Source organism: Bos indicus x Bos taurus, chromosome 24, assembly GCF_003369695.1.
Source record: "Bos indicus x Bos taurus breed Angus x Brahman F1 hybrid chromosome 24, Bos_hybrid_MaternalHap_v2.0, whole genome shotgun sequence".
NCBI classification, from domain to species: domain Eukaryota; kingdom Metazoa; phylum Chordata; class Mammalia; order Artiodactyla; family Bovidae; genus Bos; species Bos indicus x Bos taurus.
The window spans coordinates 1,153,384-1,171,293 of NC_040099.1; the positions used below are offsets into that span (position 1 = coordinate 1,153,384).

The 17,910-nt window shown below is 43.2% G+C and overlaps 1 protein-coding gene across 1 annotated transcript in view; it reads right to left on the reverse strand.

Annotated features, from left to right (window-relative positions):
* ATP9B (ATPase phospholipid transporting 9B (putative)) overlaps nucleotides 1-17,910 on the reverse strand; it is a 151,404-nt gene that overhangs the window by 74,347 nt on the left and 59,147 nt on the right. Inside the window, exons 9-10 of the mRNA XM_027526313.1 lie at nucleotides 10,996-11,076; nucleotides 5,441-5,516 (exon numbers count right to left, since the gene is read on the reverse strand). Of these exons, the coding sequence (XP_027382114.1) occupies nucleotides 5,441-5,516; nucleotides 10,996-11,076 (157 nt within the window). The remainder of the gene's footprint in view (nucleotides 1-5,440; nucleotides 5,517-10,995; nucleotides 11,077-17,910) is intronic.

Here is a 17,910-nt window from a genome sequence, read left to right on the forward strand (position 1 = left end):
GGACACAGGTTTGGTCCCTGCTTGGGGAACTAAGATCTCACACGCTGCAGGGCAATCACAGAGCATGAGTGAAAGTCACTCAGTCGTGTCCGACTCTGACCCTACGGGCCATGGAATTCTCCAGGCCAGAATACCGGAGTGGGCAGCCTTTCCCTTCTCCAGGGGATCTTCCCCAAAATGCAAGCAAAATCCTGTGGGCCGAAATTAAGGCCTGAGGCAGCCAAATAAAAAAGTGAAAATACCTAAAAATAAAAACATGGAAGTCTGTTTTGTGAACTGCTGCTATGAGTAATTTATATTCGTAACTTTCACAAAATTTGAAGGTGAGAAATATAATTGAGGTGAGAAAGATAATGCCTGTACTACTGACTGAAGTCAACCAGTGCACAACTAACCATGTAATTATATGAGCCTCCACTGTCTCTTTACTGTGGAGTGTGGAATATGGGGCGCTGAGGCAGGACCTGTGGGGCAGATGTGGCCATGGCGATCTTGGGTCCACGGGAGCAGGACGGCTGCTGTCACTCATCCCTCCACAGATCAGATGAGATCAGATCAGTCGTCAGTCGTGTCCTACTCTTTGCGACCCCATGAATCGCAGCACGCCAGGCCTCCCTGTCCATCACCAACTCCCAGAGTTCACTCAGACTCACGTCCATCGAGTCAGTGATGCCATCCAGCCATCTCATCCTCTGTCATCTCCTTCTCCTCCTGCCCCCAATCCCTCCCAGCATCAGAGTCTTTTCCAATGAGTCAACTCTTTGCGTGAGGTGGCCAAAGTACTGGAGTTTCAGCTTTAGCATCATTCCTTCCAAAGAAATCCCAGGGCTGATCTCCTTCAGAATGGACTGGTTGGATCTCCTTGCAGTCCAAGGGACTCTCAAGAGTCTTCTCCAACACCACAGTTCAAAAGCATCAATTCTTCGGCACTCAGCTTTCTTCACAGTCCAACTCTAACATCCATATATGACCACAGGAAAAACCATAGCCTTGATTAGACGGACCTTTGTTGACAAAGTAATGTCTCTGCTTTTGAATATGCTATCTAGGTTGGTCATAATTTTCCTTCCAAGGAGTAAGTTAATTTCATGGCTGCAGTCACCATCTGTAGTGATTTTGGAGCCCAGAAAAATAAAGTCTGACACTGTTTCCACTGTTTCCCCATCTATTTCCCATGAAGTGATGGCACCAGATGCCATGATCTTCGTTTTCTGAATGTTGAGCTTTAAGCCAATTTTTTCACTCTCCACTTTCACTTTCATCAAGAGGCTTTTTAGTTCCTCCTCACTTTCTGCCATAAGGGTGGTGTCATCTGCATATCTGAGGTTATCGATATTTCTCCTGGCAATCTTGATTCCATCCCTGCACAGAACCCCGGAAAAGCAGAAGATGCTAGGTACCCGCTCAGCGTGACATCCTCCGAGGTCACGTCTGCTTCTTCTTAGAAGCATGCCTTTGTTCCCTTTTTAATTGAAAGCCTCTGGTGAAGCCAGGAGGCTTGCATTTACTGTGGTCTTGAGCCCCGTGTGACTGTGGGCTCCCACTCTGCCAATGGCAGACACACAGAGTGACCAGTGAGACCTGCACGGAGTCAGGGCTCCACCAACGGGCACATCAGAGGAGGAGCAAGACCACAGGAGGTGAGGGGGAGCAACAACGCCCCTCAAGACCCAAGTCTGAATCACGAGCTGCAGGCTGGTACCTGTTCTCTGCCCCTAGTTACTACCTCTCGAACTCCATCCTGCTTTTCTGTCTGTGCCCTCCGGTCCAGTCTCTAGGGACACCCGAGGGGAAGGGGTTCCCCTGCTGTCTGACATCTGATACTAAACTTTCTCCAGAGCAAGAGTGTTGCAAACTACATGGTACAGGTTCTATTTTTAAATTTCTAAGTGGTCATGAGGACTAGTTTTGTAAAATACTATATCAATAAATTATTGAGAAACAAATAAAAATCTTTGAGACAATATATGTCCCAATTTTCTTAACATTAAATTACTTCGTTAAATTCTTACATAAGTTTTCAAATATTTACTCTCACTACTGTATTTATCACGATCAGCCTGGACCCCGTCTGGGCACACATGCCCAGCAGTCCTGCTCTGGGGCTCAGCCTGGACCCCGTCTGGGCACACACGCCCAGCAGTCCTGCTCTGGGGCTCAGCCTGGACCCCGTCTGGCACACAAGTCCAGCGGTCCTGCTCTTGAGGACTCTTTCTTGTTTCCAGGCTCAGCCACTTATGATCGCATGCTGACATCCACCTGTCACTGAAACATGGTGGGTTCCTGGCTCTCTGAACCAACAAGGGGAAGGAACACAGCCCCCTGGGAGTCCATGTGTCCCTCTCTGGTGCCCTCAGTCCTTGTGTCTGTCTGTCAACTTTAGTCCTTGCTCCCAGACGTTCAGTTCCTACAAGGAAGGAAGACCTGAGTTTACTCCACCAGGAAGCAACTTGAATTCAATTGATACTTTTTTCTTTTTTAATTTTTATTGGGGTATAGATGATTTACAATGTTAGGGTTAGTTTCAAATGAACAGTAAAGTGAATCTGTTATACATATATTGATAAATAAAATGATAAATAATAAGATAAAACTTATCTACTCTTTTTTAGATTCTTTTCCTGTACAAGCCATTACAGAGTATTGAGTAGCATTCCCTGTGCTATGCAGTAGGTCCTTACTAGTTATCCATTTTATGTATAGTAGTGACACATAACCTTTGAAGAATAAGATTTTTAAAAATTCTGGTCTTTCCTTCTCAATTTGTAATCAAGTGAAAGAAGACAAGAGTTCCTATAATATTTCTGGAAGTCCAAAGTATTTTAAGCATACTTCAGTATATAGGAGTTAAGTAATATAAAATAAAAATTATTCACATTAATAAGGCTTTTAAATAGTTAAGCATGTGTTAAAAGATTTCAAATTCATGAAAAAAGTTTGCATTTAAAAAATGCCTAAATAGAAATTAAAATTAAATGTGCTTTATTTAAACTTTTGGGATGGATGGTTTTAAACAACCTAAACAGTCTCTCAGAAGAAAAAACACTCCAGCAACTGTATTCTGTACCTTAATAAGAAAGGGCTACCTATGCAGTAATTGCAGTAGTATGCACACACACATACCTACGGTTCACAACTGGGAGCTATAGCCCCTGCCAAGGTCAGGCTGGGAGTGAGGTCAGGAGAGAAACTGTGTGCACAGGGAATTATCTGGGGCCCACAAGCCCAGTTCTTTGAGAAGGACACAAGTCACTAGGACTGCGGACCAGTCGGAACAGTCTAACGTGCAGGAACAAAGATGAAATGGACTTATAGACAAAGAGAATCTTCAAATATCTTTATGAGTAAACCCAATCTTGATCCTTTATAAGAATACATATCAACATAATGAAAAAAAAAATAGCACACAACAGCTAGATGCAGGAAACGTAAAGTCTGTGACCAGGTACCTAATTGTGGATGCTGTGGTGTTTCCCATAGGCTGTGACATGCTAAGTGCTGAAGGTGAAGGCCTGGACTCCAAGCCTGGCCCAGCTGCACACAGCCTGGGGACGTGACCCTGCTGATAGCGGTGGCATCTGAGCACAGCCCTGCACCTGGGACTCAGGAGGCATCTCTGAGGTCTCTCACCATGTGCAATCCTTACTTCCTCTCTCTTTTCACTAAAAATTCATCATGACAAAAAAATCAATACCTGAAGAGTTGTCTGCTATCACACTTCCTCCCCTCTTCTCTAAAGGGACAGGTGTTCTCCTGCAGGAGCAGCCTGTCACCTGTGTGCACACACATGTGTTCAGACACACACAGAATGCCCTGCTCCGCGTGCTGGGCACACGGGCCTGGACCACTGTCTTCAGCCTGCGGTGCCCTTGGCATGAGGCCTCCACCTGGTGGTCAGTGTTGAGCAGTCAGGCTCCAGCCTCTCACTGCATCCTCTCCTTTGGGCGCATCCATCTGTTTTTAAATCTAGTTCACGTGTACCTTTCACAGAGAAGGCTTCCAGACCCTGAGAGGTGAGCTATTCACTTCTTTGTTTTCAGGGCACCCTGCACTCTTCTGAGACACTCAGCAAAGCTCAGGTGATTTGTCTCATTTTCTTTCTTTTCCTTTTGTTTTGGCTGCACCGTGTAGACTGCAAGATCTTAGTTCCCCAACCAGGGATTGAACCTGGGGCCCAGAAGTGAAAGCACTGAGTCCTAACCAGTGGCTACTGCTGCTGCTGCTAAGTCGCTTCAGTTGTGTCCGACTCTGTGCGACCCCATAGATGGCAGCCCACCAGGCTCCCGCGTCCCTGGGATTCTCCAGGCAAGAACACTGGAGTGGGTTGCCATTTCCTTCTCCAATGCATGAAAGTGAAAAGTGAAAGTGAAGTCGCTCAGTTGTGTCCAACCCTTAGGGACCCCATGGACTGCAGCCTACCAGGCTCCTCCATCCATGGGACTTTCCAGGCAAGAGTACTGGAGTGGGGTGCCATTTCCTTCTCCACCTAACCACTGGACTGCCAGGGAACTGCCTTTGTCTCATTTCCTTACTGTCTTTCTTGACATGAGCTCCTGAAGACAGGATCCGTAAGGACTCTGGCAGACACACTGGTCTGGAGCAGAGACCCCACACAAAGCCCCGGGGCAGGGGGCTGCACTAGTGACGGACACCAGGACAGACGGTCCTGCATTCTCCCTGCTAGCACCCTGACACTCCCGGCTGCCGCCTCCTGCTACCACCCACAGGGTCAACCACCTTCTGAAAGGGGGAAGCACTTAGAGTGTCACACCTCTCAGAGAAATCCACTTGATGAAATGCATATGTAAATGCCTTCCTGTCTGACAACTAGCAAAAATATCGGAGTGCGTTGCCATTTGCTCCTCCAGGGGATCTTCCCTGACCTAGGGACTGAACTCACATCTCTTATATCTCCTGCACTGGCAGGTGGATTTTCACTGCTAGCGCCACCGGGGAAGCCCTAAAAATATACCAACATACTCCGATTTCACGTGAAAGAACCTGGACCCTGGCCCTTAAAGGGCTGACCCAATCCACCTTGTCAGGCCCCTGTCTCATCTAACACGTCCCCCCACAGACAACCCACCACATCGACCCCTCGTGCTCTGTTAGATGAGCAGTGTAAGATCCCTCTAAACTCACCAGCTGCCCCCTAGCCCCAGACTGGTTCTGCTGCACCACCTTCTTGAAGGCACAGTGACAAGTCAGAACTGTCTCCCCACAAAGGAGCAGCCTCCGTGTGGCTCAGTTTCTCCTCAAAGTGTGAGGACCGCACAGGGGCCTCAGCCTGGGCTCATCTGAGAGGCAGACTGTCAGGCCGGACCCACGAGGTCCCCCTGTGATGAAAGCACTCTGACACATGCTTGTCTGGAGTCACCTAAACACATAAAGCACCTCCTGCACGTGCGAACTCACACTAAAACCACAACTCCTTTCTCACCTGATGCAACCACAGTGCTTGCCCACAATGTATTTTCTATGCTGAGACTTTCATGAACAGGTGGATCACTGTCTTCCTATTCAGGGAGAGAAAAGAAAGAAAAATGCAAATTAGCAACTTTTTATTACTCATACTTCAGATATCCACAGTGTTAAAACAAGTCCACCAGCTACATTCAACTAACAAGCAGAGAAAAAGCAGTGAAAAAATAGGCAAAAAGACAGGAATTTACACACGCTTCTAAGATGACAATGGAGCAGGAAGCACCAGGAATGACTCCCCACCTGGACAACAACCTCAGGGACAGAATCCATCTGATGTAACTAATTTGGAATCTGGAGCTGGTGAAGGGTGGCAAGTTCCAGAGGCCACACACGTTTCTGGAGCCGCCTGTGGGAGCCAGAGTGGACAAAAGGACCCTGTGCTCCAGGATCAGGAACCTGTACTCTGATGCCATGTTGGGTGACAGAGATGCAGCCAATGAGGCAGGTGGCCGCTGCTGCTACCACTCCCCCACCCAGAGAAGTGATTTCCAGGGCATTTCAAGGACCAGTGCTCTTTTAACCCCTACCATTTTTCTCTTTTTCCCCTTTTGGGAGCCAGATATTAAAGACCAGGACATTCAAAAACAACTGCATATACGGGAAAAAAAACATAAAACAATGGCACATGCCCAAGAAAAGGCTCAGAAAAGACACAAGAAGATATCAAGTTTACGCCTCAGGCTGAGCTGACAATCAAACAACAACAAACAAAAGCAAACACAGAACCCCAGCAAACCCTGATTTTAACTTCCAGGGTTACCACATTATTATATTCAAATGCTTGCTGAACAGCAAAAAGTAACAAGGCATAATAGAAACAGAAAAGCATGCTCCATTCAAAGGAAAAATATAAATCAACAGGAACTATCCCTGAAAAAGACCTGATGGCAGATATACTAGACAAAGACTTTAAAAGAAAACTATTAAAGATGTTTAAAGACAAAGATGTGGAGAATGTCAAGAAAACGAAGTATGAACAAAGCAGAAATGTGAATGAAAAGACAGAAAATCCAAACAGAAACCAAAAGAAATTCAAGAGCTGAAAAGTATGGTGATCAAAATGAAAAATTCACTAAAGGGATTCAAGGCAGTTTGAGCAGACAGAAGGATCACAAGAGACATTATGTATTAATTAAATGTTAAATAAGGCAGAAAGATATGACAATTAAAAACAATTATGTTCCCAATGGGGCTTTCCAGGTGGCGCAGTGGTAAAGAACCTGCCCGCCAATGCAGGAGACATAAGAGACATCGGATGTAACTAATTTGAATGCAGGTCCATTCCCTGGGTCGGGAAGATCCCCTGGAGAGGGCACGGCAACCCACTCCAGTATTCTTGCCTGGAGAATCCCATGGACATAGGAACCTGCCTGGTTACAGTCCATGGGGTAGCAGAGAGTCGGACATGAATGAAGTGACTTAGCACGCATGCATGTTCCTAATGAAAGACAGTTATGAAGCAATTGATAGAATTGAAGGAAGGACAACCCTGATATCAAAACCAGACAAAGAGAATACCTAGAAAAGTAAACTACACATCAATATCTTCTATGAACAATGATACAAAACTCCTACACAAAACATCAGAAAACCAAATTAAGCAGCATATTAAAGGATTATACTTCATGATCAAGTGAGATTTATTCCTGAAATACAAGGATGGTTCAACATGCAAATCAATCAAGAAAATATATCACAATAACAGAATGAAGGAAAAAATACCCAACATGATCACCTCAACTGATGCAGAAAATGCATTTGCCAAAATTCAACGCCCTTTCTTGACAGAAAACATTCAACAAACTAGGAAAAGAAGTCCTTTGGACTGCAAGGAGATCCAACCAGTCCATTCTAAAGGAGATCAACCCTGGGATTTCTTTAGAAGGAATGATGCTAAAGCTGAAACTCCAGTACTTTGGCCACCTCATGAGAAGAGTTGACTCATTGGAAAGATTCTGATGCTGGGAGGGATGGGGAGCAGGAGGAAAAGGGGACAACAGAGGATGAGATGGCTGGATGGCATCACCGACTCGATGGACATGAGTTTGAGTGAACTCCGGGAGTTGGTGATGGACAGGGAGGCCTGGTGTTCTGTGATTCATGGGGTCGCAAAGAGTCGGACACGACTGAGCGACTGAACAAACTAACCTCCTTATATTAAAAGCCATTATGAAAACCCCACTATGTGTATCATATTAAACAGTGAAATACTAAAACCTTTCCTCTGAGATCAGAATGCCCGCTTTCACCACAACTAACTGATATAATACCCAAAGTTTCAGCCAGAGCAACTGTACAAGAAATAGAAGGTACAATTTAGAAAGGAAGATGTAAAAGTATCTGTTTGTTGATGTTATGATCGTATATGCAGAAAATCCTAGAGCTTACAAAAAAACTTCTAGTATCAACTCTTGAAAGAGAGGAGGTGGCCTTCCCATAGTAACTATTTCGTACTTAAATTTTTGACTGAACTGAAATGATCAACTTCTGATTCATTCACAGAGATGGTCTTAGAATCTTAACACTGATAAACACTGATGGAGCGCCAGAAAAAGAGCGATACCGTCCTGCCTCCTCCTACACAGTCTACATGGTGCACCCTTTACCTGTAGGCTAGTGCAGGTGCTTTACCATGGCCCAGCCAAGTACGTGTGGACTAGGACATACCCTGCCGATTGCTGATTCACACAGTTACCATTTAAGGCATAAGACAAATATATAAAATTACTCTCCAGTGTGAATTCTGTATTATTTTTACTGCATCTAGCAATTTCCATATTTAGTTTCCCTTCAGACTGTGAGCAACGTAACTATGGCACTGATTTTGATGTTGTGAACTTCTAGCATAGAACAGGCAGTCACATCTGTCCAGTAAGAGAATAATCTAAGATGAGATAAACATGAACCTCCTCCTCTGGTTTCTAATCCTTGTGATGGAACTAATAATGTGGCAGCAGCATGCTGTTACTCTAAGCCACCCATTTCTTTTAGTAACTTATTAAGACCACCTGCCCACAGCTGGCCATCAAGTCACCACAAAAGTACAAAAGGGGTACAACTGCATTAGCTTCAAACTCTCCCTATGGTGCCCCTGATATGGAAAGTTAAAAACCATTACTGCATGCGTATCTTTGAGTATAGTATTCCCACCGTGTGAAACTCCAAGACAGACAGGGGCATAAGAAAATGTAACACTGTTATAAAGCTTTCTGAACTGCAATTCTATACAATTTAGCTTTAAAATTTAAGTTGGTTCTCCCATTACTTTTCTAGAACTCTTTAATCACGTGAGTGCTTTTGTCAGTTTCTAACACCATTATGTGCTGAAGAATACACAGTGCCTACGAAGTTTGCTTTCAATTCTGTAACAACAATGATGGACTTTAAACATTAAACATTTTTCTAATATCGAGAAAATTACTGTAAACGATAGTTCTTTACCAATCTCATATAGTACAGAAGACAGACTGGGATGATGGGAAAGAAATTATCTCTAAATAACTTTCTCTCTGGGTTTCCTTCCTCTTAATGTTATATAGTTTGAAAAGATAAAATTTGCCTTGAGGGGGAGAGTGCAAAATGTTACAATTTCAAGCTGTTTTCTCAATAGTGCACCCTATTTAACAAACAATAGGGATATGCTTTTTAAAAGGAGAGTATTTTGATAGAAAAAGACATGAACAATGGTAAGTGTGCTATGGTTTACAAAGGAAATTACAGTAGAAAATGCAGCATAAAAAGATTAAGTGGGAATGTGATGTTAAAGGACCACAGATGCTGTTAATATTTCAAAACTGGCTACAGTTTTAAACTCCAAAGTACAGAGAGAATAGCTATGTCTTTAACAATAAGCAAAATTAGTGATATCAATAATAATAACATGAATCACTTATATAACACAAAATGCCATATAGCACATAATTTATGTAACCCTGACATTGTTTCAAGGGAATGGATAGTAATCACAGCATGCATGTGTGCCTTAAACTCTGCATGGGCAGTGACATATACAATGTCTATTGCCACAGGACACCTTAATCAATCTCTGATTCTTATTAAATTACACAAGCTGAGTCAAAAGAAACATATTTTCTCCTTTGTATTGACCCATTACACTATAAAAAAGGAATATAAGCAGATACCACTTTTTAAAATGTTCAGTTGTTATTTTGGTAAACTAAGCTCCAGTTACAAAACAAGTTACACTTAACATGGTTTTTTTCTTTCCTTTTTGAAAAATGCACACAAAAGCAAAGATTTTTCCATCTGAAATGATCTAAAACTCATGTTTGAAATAATTATGAGTGAATAATGAGTGAAATAATAATAATGAGTAAAAAAACTTTGCTAGGAACATCAAATGAAGGCAATGAACTGTATTGATAAGAGCCTGCAGTAATTCACACAAGTTAACAAAAAGATGCAATCAGGGTCTGGACTCTGACACTATCGGTGCATCTGGACCTCTTCCCCACTCACAGGAAAATGCAGTCTTCAGAACTCTCCCACATTTATGCTGCGTATATTAGCAACAGGTGATGCTGTCTGCTCTTAACATTGGCCTGGGCACTCTGGAGAGGCTGTGAGGCCATGAATAAACTGCAGCTACTTTTAGGGCAGCACTTGCGGAAATGAAGTCATAGAGTCGTGCCCATCTCCTCCTCCTCAGGTCTACACTCCCACTCTGCTCATTACCCGACACACAATATGCCGTTAGTAAGAAAGAAAGTGAAAGTGAAGTCGCTCAGTTGTGTCTGACTCTTTGCGACCCCATGGACACCAGTCTCCTCCGTCCATGGGGTTTTCTAGGCAAGATTACTGGAGTGAGTTGCCATTTCATGCTTCCTCAAATGATGACAACTGTTCACCAACCCTTGTATGTGACCAAGAGTGAGACAAAGATGGTTGTACTACCAGAAATCTTTAAAAATAATTGCAGGAAGTAAAAATAAACTACAATTGTAAATATTAAAATCCCTTAAGTATTATAAATCATTTGTAGCATCAGTATAAGGTGCTAAATCCAAAAGTTACCAAATCCTAACAATAATTGAGGGAAGAAGGGACTTTAAGCTACACCAAAACACCAGTGAAAAGAATGCAGAATGAAATACATGTATGTACATAAGAAAATGGATGTGGACTTACACACACACACATCCATCCAACCAGTCAGTAAAAATTAAGAAATGATGTGGATATCATCCTGTCCAAAATAAAAACTGGAATAGCTGAATTACTTCATTTTACTGACTCATAATATTTTAAGGGAGAAGGATCTTATTAAGAGTAAATATGCTAAAAACAGAAAAACTGTACTTAATGTATCTCAAAGAAATATTTGACATAGGAAAATTTAAGAAGCTGAAACATTCTCCAGGTCTTCACTTTTTAGTTCAGAGCTTGTTTGAATTGATTCTTGATTTAATTACACTTTCAAAATAAAGGTTTGCTGTAATGTTTTTAACGTACACAATGAATATACTTGCATTTAACAAAGATTTAACTTACCCTCGTAAATGTGCCTTCAAAACTATGAATATCCAGTTGTGGCTTCTGAGCATAAACATAAGCATTGATAGAAAAAAGGTCCTGGAATACAGAATATCTGAATTAATTACATGATAATTAAACAGAATTACTTGGAAAGTTCTCAATTACCAACTAATATTTTTCATATATCATTTACCAAAAAAGGTGATTTTCTTATATGTTGTGTGCCAGTACTATGAATTGTGATGCAAGAGAACCCAAAGAAACCACTTTGAAGCTCAAGAGCTGTGGGGATCTCTTGCCTTTAAAGGACGACTGCTATACCTCACAGCAGGCTGTGTCAGAAGCAGTCGGGAGTACCTGGCGCTAACCCCACGGACCATGAGCTTGACTGTGAGCCTGACCCACTTCCCAAGACTCCTCCTGTACACACACCTCCTGCAGCAGTCTAATCACTGAAGCCACTGTCCCCAAAGGGGATGACCTGTCCTGGACCGTGCCTGAGATAAATGGGCAGGATGGAAGGGCTGGAGCTATGGAACGCTATCTGAAAAGTCTGAAGATTCAGAGTGCCTCCTGACCAGTTCCTGAACACGACTTGTCTTCCTGCGAAGCCACCCCATGCCTGTTCTCTGTGCTCACTACTCTGGGCCCTTTCATGGTAGCGACCAAGGCAATGAGGCGCACATGCTGAGCCCTGGGGGTCCTCTGAGAAAAGCATCAAAACTGGCGGGATCCGGAGGATCCCTCAACACAGTCTGCCATTTTTGTAAGTTTTGCTTTTATTTTCTATTTTGTTTTGCCTCATGGCTGCTAACACTCAGAAAACCACAGATTTCCAGGCGTGAAGAACAAAGGTCAGATCATAGATGCTGAAGCTCCACAGAGGAGGTGAAGCCCCAGAGGGCAGGTCCAGGAGGCTGGGCGCCGCGAGCCTCACGCTCTCGGCCTGAGTCCCGAGCCCCTCGTGCAGGCAGGTTCCAGCTCAGCCAGAAGAAAGGAGCAAAAGACCCCCATGGCTCTCCACTGCAGGGAAGACGAGGTGAGGGTCCGATTTCAGTCCAGTCAACACCAGTTCAAACCAAACCAAACAAGAAACTCAATACTCTTCAGAACATTATAGAATCCAGAGTCTCTACAAGGTATCAGTATGTTGAAGATACAATCCTAATGTCCAGACACAGGAAGAAATGAGAATACAAGATCCATATTCAAGGAGAATCTAATCAATGAAGACTAATTCTGACATGACCAGACATCAGAATGAGACCAGATGAGAATTTCATAGCAGTTAACTGCTGCTGCTGCTGCTAAGTCGCTTCAGTCGTATCCGACTCTGTGCGACCCCATAGATGGCAGCCCACCAGGCTCTCTGTCCCTGGGATTCTCCAGGCAAGAACACTGGAGTGGGTTGCCATTTCCTTCTCCAATGCATGAAAGTGAAAAGTGAAAGTGAAGTCGCTCAGTCGTGTCTGACTCCTAGCGACCCCATGGACTGCAGCCTACCAGGCCCCTCCGTCCATGGGATTTTCCAGGCAAGAGTACTGGCGTGGGTTGCCATTGCCTTCTCCGATAGCAGTTATTAGGACATTTCAAATCTTTAAAGGAAAACATTCTCTTAAAGAATAAACAAATAGGAAACCACAGGAGAAAAAGAAAACATGTTACAAAAAAGGACCAACTGGAAATTCTAGAATTGAAAAAAAACACAGTTGAAATAAATTCACTCATTAGATAGGCTTAACGGAGAACAGAGTCGGTGAACCTGAAGACAGGTCAAGAGATGGCGACTCTGAAGAACGCACAGGGGTGAGACTGCGACAGCGAGTGCGGATGCAGCGTCCCTGAGCACAGCAGGTGAGGGCCTGGAAGAGTGCACAGCAGAAAGAGCAGGAAAAGCTTTCTGAGAATCAAGAGGCCAAAACCATGCCAGACTGGCTGACAGCCACATGTGTGCAGACTGAGGAGGCTCAGCAAACCCCCAACCAGGGGAGTAAAACCTGGCACAAAGTCACAGCTAAAGAAGAAACCAAATATAAAGAAAAATCTCAAAAATACCTAGAGAAAAATGACACAGTCTATACAGGGAAAAAACCTATCAAAATAATGACTGATTTTTCATCACAAATAATGAAAGCAGAACATAATGGAACAAAATACTTAGAGTACTGTGGCGGGCGGGGGAACTGGTCAACTCTGAATTCAATATTCAGCAAAAATCTCCTTCACGAAACAGGTGAAACTACAATATTTTGAGATAAAAGAAAATATGAATTCACTGCTAGCAGACATAAACTACAAGAAATGCTAACAGAAGTTCTCTAGGTTGACAGGAAACAATATTCAGTAGAAACTCAGGTCTTTAGGAATGAATGGTGAGGAACAAAAATGATTAATACAGAAGAAAAATAAAAATCTTGGCTTTTAACTTTATTTCTTTAAAATACAGATAAAATATCAGAATAGTTTATGGTATATGTAGACACACTACATATAGAACATCTACAAATACATACAGAAGTTATGTGCACACAAAAACTGTGCAGTGTGCTTTAGCATCAAAAATGAGTGTGATAAATGGATCTGTATAATTACAAGGTTCTTAATTTAATGTGGAAATGATACAACTTTAACTTTCCACAATCATTTTTAGTTAAATGCATACTTCAGTCTTTTTGTTGTTGCTGTTCAGTCGCTAAGTCATGTCTGATTCTTGTGACCCCATGAACTACAGCACACCAGGCTTCCCTGTTGTTCACTATCTCCTGGAGTCTGCTCAAATTCAAGTCCACTGAGTTGGTGATGCCATCCAACCATCTCATCCTCTGTTGTTCCCTTCTCCTCCTGCCCTCAATCTTTCCCAGCAAGTCTGAGGAAGTTTGAGGATCACTCATCATTCAAGGGGCTTCCCAGGTGGCTCAGTGATAAAGAATCTGGCTGTCAATGCAGGAGACACAGGAGATGTGGGTTCGATCCTTGGGATGGAAAGGTCTCCTGGAGTAGGAAATGGCAACCCATTCCATTATTCTTGCCTGGAAAATTTCATGGACAGAAGAGCCTGGAGGGTTTCAGTCTGTGGGGTTGCAAAGAGTTGGACACGACTGAGTAACTGAGCATGTCTATCATTTAAAAATTTAAGCACTACGCTGTCACGGTAATTTTTAAAAAGTGACATTTTCATATAAGAGAATATCTTTAGATACATGGAAATAAAGAACTGCCTAGCAACAGCCCCCATATTTCTGAATGCACAAGAACACTGAGAGGAGTGCATTTCATCTAGTATATTAGACATCAAATGACTGAATAATGGCACAATAATGAGAATGTCATTCGAAGCTTTTCATGATAATTTAAAAATCATTCTGAAGTTTTCAATAATGTAGGAAAGCCTCTGCTATTAGGTCAAGGGCAACATTTGTTCGCATTACTTAAAGGTCATTAAAATACATCCTTAATCATAACATGTGGTTCATTACAAATAAAATTGCCTTTCATTCAATAAAACTAATTAAATGTAAATGGTATTGTTTACTGCTATATGGATCTTTTGAAATAAATCAGCGAGTCATGATTTATTGAAAATTGCTGTGACCTCATTGTTGTTAATAAATTTGCCTGATCACAGAAGCCGGGAACGTGCTTCCCACATGTTTCTGAGCCCTGCCTGCACGGCGGTGAGAAGCCAGACCTGCCATCACAGGGTGGGATCAGCCGACAACACCGCTCTGACTCAGCTTCAATTCTTTGATCACATTAGGTGCTCTGGACACAATAGGAAGCCTGTTCCTCAGTTTTTCAGGAAGGGCTCTAACACAGGTTCACCCATTCCTGGTGGCACCACGGACACAACGCTCCACTGTCGATGCGACAAACAGCAAATGACACTGCACACTCCCTGGGTCTTTTACATCAGACACAGAAAAGTCAAATGAGTGACAGTTATGGGCAGTGTAAGCTATCAGATGAAAAGCCAAACTGCTTTGCCTATGTCCAAAATGAAATTAGAGCTTTCCTTCCTATGAAAAAAAGTCTATATCTAATATGCCAAATTATATGAAGTTACAAATGTAAATTGATGGTTGAATCACGAATTCAGCTAAATTTATCAAAACTTAAAACATTTCATTTTCCAGTTACCTCACCCAAACGCTTAACATACTATCAAAGTGTATCAACCATAAAATTTTAAAAGTAGCACTGTATGAACTGTCTACTCTAGCTTTCTAAGTATTTTGTAATTCATACATCTGTCACTAATAAAAATGAAGAAAATATAATACTGAATGTGATAGAAAGTACTTCCTGTGATCACAGCCAAGGGAATATTCAAAAATACAGGCAACACGGTGGGATTCTAAACATTTTCTTAGGACATAACTTACAAGCAATAAATTATACATGCTTACAGTGTACAATATTCTGCATCTTAATACAAATACACACCTGTGACACCAACAGGATCAACGCATGGACATTTCTACCAGCACTCTGCAGGCCCCTCTGCACACAGCCTCTGTCACGGCTGACCCATGCTCCTGGAATCTATGTAACACATAGAGCCTTGCTTGTTTGGCTTTTCTTTCAGAAAAATTCTGATACAGTGCCTTAACACTGTACTTCTTTTTTAACACTCTAGCAAATTAACTCTACTACCAATGTTCTGCTGCAACTGCTTCCAGGTGTCAAGCACTCAAGCACCTCCCAGCTCCTGGAAAGGCAATGCAGAGGCAAACACTCTGGGGTGGGCCCCCCCCCACCAAGCGTAACAGCAAACAGACATCCTCCAGTCACTGGGGCATGTGGCATCTCCCCTCTGCAACTCTGGGGAGACTACTTGAGAATGTGTGCTGGGAACGGAAGGCAGGACACAGAGGAGGGAAAGGGTGCCTGAGAAGCAGCAGCGGGAAGCCTCCAGGGCTCAGCGGACAGGCTGAGGCCAACGGGCTACCCTGTTAACAAGAAGTGAGAACTGAAAGCTGGGCGTCTTCAGTGACAACGCAACAGCACAGCCTTCTCTCGGGCAACACCTAAGAAAAGGAAGAGCAAAGCCAACAGAAACGCTGGGGGTCTAAGTGAGGCTGCAGAGAGTGGAGAGGAGGATTGCGCAGAGAAGACTCCGGCCCAGCTGCAGGCTGCCGTGAAAAGAACCTACTCGACCTCACTCAGAAAACCATCTTTCAGCCACAGAGATTCAGCAACAGGACTGAACCTCCTTCCCTATGGTCTATGTGCAGGGAATATTTAATAATTACAAGACAATAAATGTTAATGACCAGCCTCTCACTTTGAGACTACCGCTGACAAACACTGACAGTGGTTAAAATGATAAACAAACACGGGTGGAAGAACAGCCTTCTGGGCACAACACAAAATCCACATTCAAAAAAAGAAAATGTATAAATATTCACCGACACAGAATTTAAAACATTTACACATTAATATGGCAAAAGATTGGAGAAGGCAATGGCAACCCACTCTAGTACTCTTGCCTGGAAAATCCCATGGATGGAGGAGCCTGGTGGGCTGCAGTCCATGGGGTCGCGACTGAGCGACTTCCCTTTCATTTTTCCCTTTCACGCATTGGAGAAGGAAATGGCAACCCACTCCAGTGTTCTTGCCTGGAGAATCCCAGGGACAGAGAGCCTGGTGGGCTGCCGTCTATGGGGTTGCACAGAGTCGGACGCAACTGAAGCGACTTAGCAGCAGCAGCAGCAGCATGGCAAAAGATATAAAGTGTAAAGTCAGGAAACAGTCTGGGAGAACAGATGTGCAAAGGTCTGGAGAAGTCTGCACACTCAGACACCGAAGTTGAGGCTTTAAAACAGAACCTCCCAGGGCAAGCTTAAAATTGTGCTAAAATAGTGAGCAAGTCAGCAAACAGTACGGCTGCAATTGGCCAGCAGTTGTTTTTGATTTCCTACTCAGAGTTCAAATGCTAGACGGACTAGGGGGTTCATGTGTAAAGCATAATTATTTTTAAAGTAACCATTTATAACCATAGAGTGGGACAGTCCAAGCATAAAGACAAGGCAGTGACTTTTTTTTAAAGTAACCATTTATAACCAAGATTGCCGGGAGAAATATCAATAACCTCAGATATGCAGATGACACCACCCTTATGGCAGAAAGTGAAGAGGAACTAAAAAGCCTCTTGATGAAAGTGAAAGTGGAGAGTGAAAAAGTTGGCTTAAAGCTCAACATTCAGAAAATGAAGATCATGGCATCCTGTCCCATCACTTCATGGGAAATAGATGGGGAAACAGTGGAAACAGTGTCAGACTTTATTTTTCTGGGCTCCAAAATCACTACAGATGGTGACTGCAGCCATGAAATTAAAAGATGCTTACTCCTTGGAAGGAAAATTATGACCAACCTAGATAGCATATTCAAAAGCAGAGACATTACTTTGTCAACAAAGGTCCATCTAGTCAAGGCTATGGTTTTTCCTGTGGTCATGTATGGATGTGAGAGTTGGACTGTGAAGAAGGCTGAGTGCCGAAGAATTGATGCTTTTGAACTGTGGTGTTGGAGAAGACTCTTGAGAGTCCCTTGGACTGCAAGGAGATCCAACCAGTCCATTCTGAAGGAGATCAGCCCTGGGATTTCTTTGGAAGGAATGATGCTAAAGCTGAAACTCCAGTACTTTGGCCACCTCACGCAAAGAGTTGACTCATTGGAAAAGACTCTGATGCTGGGAGGGATTGGGGGCAGGAGGAGAAGGGGACGACAGAGGATGAGATGGCTGGATGGCATCACTGACTCGATGGACGTGAGTCTGAGTGAACTCTGGGAGTTGGTGATGGACAGGGAGGCCTGGCGTGCTGCGATTCATGGGGTCACAAAGAATCGGACATGACTGAGTGACTGATCTGATCTGATCTTTATAACCATGGAGTGGAAACAGTCTAAGCAAGAAATAAAGGCAGTGAT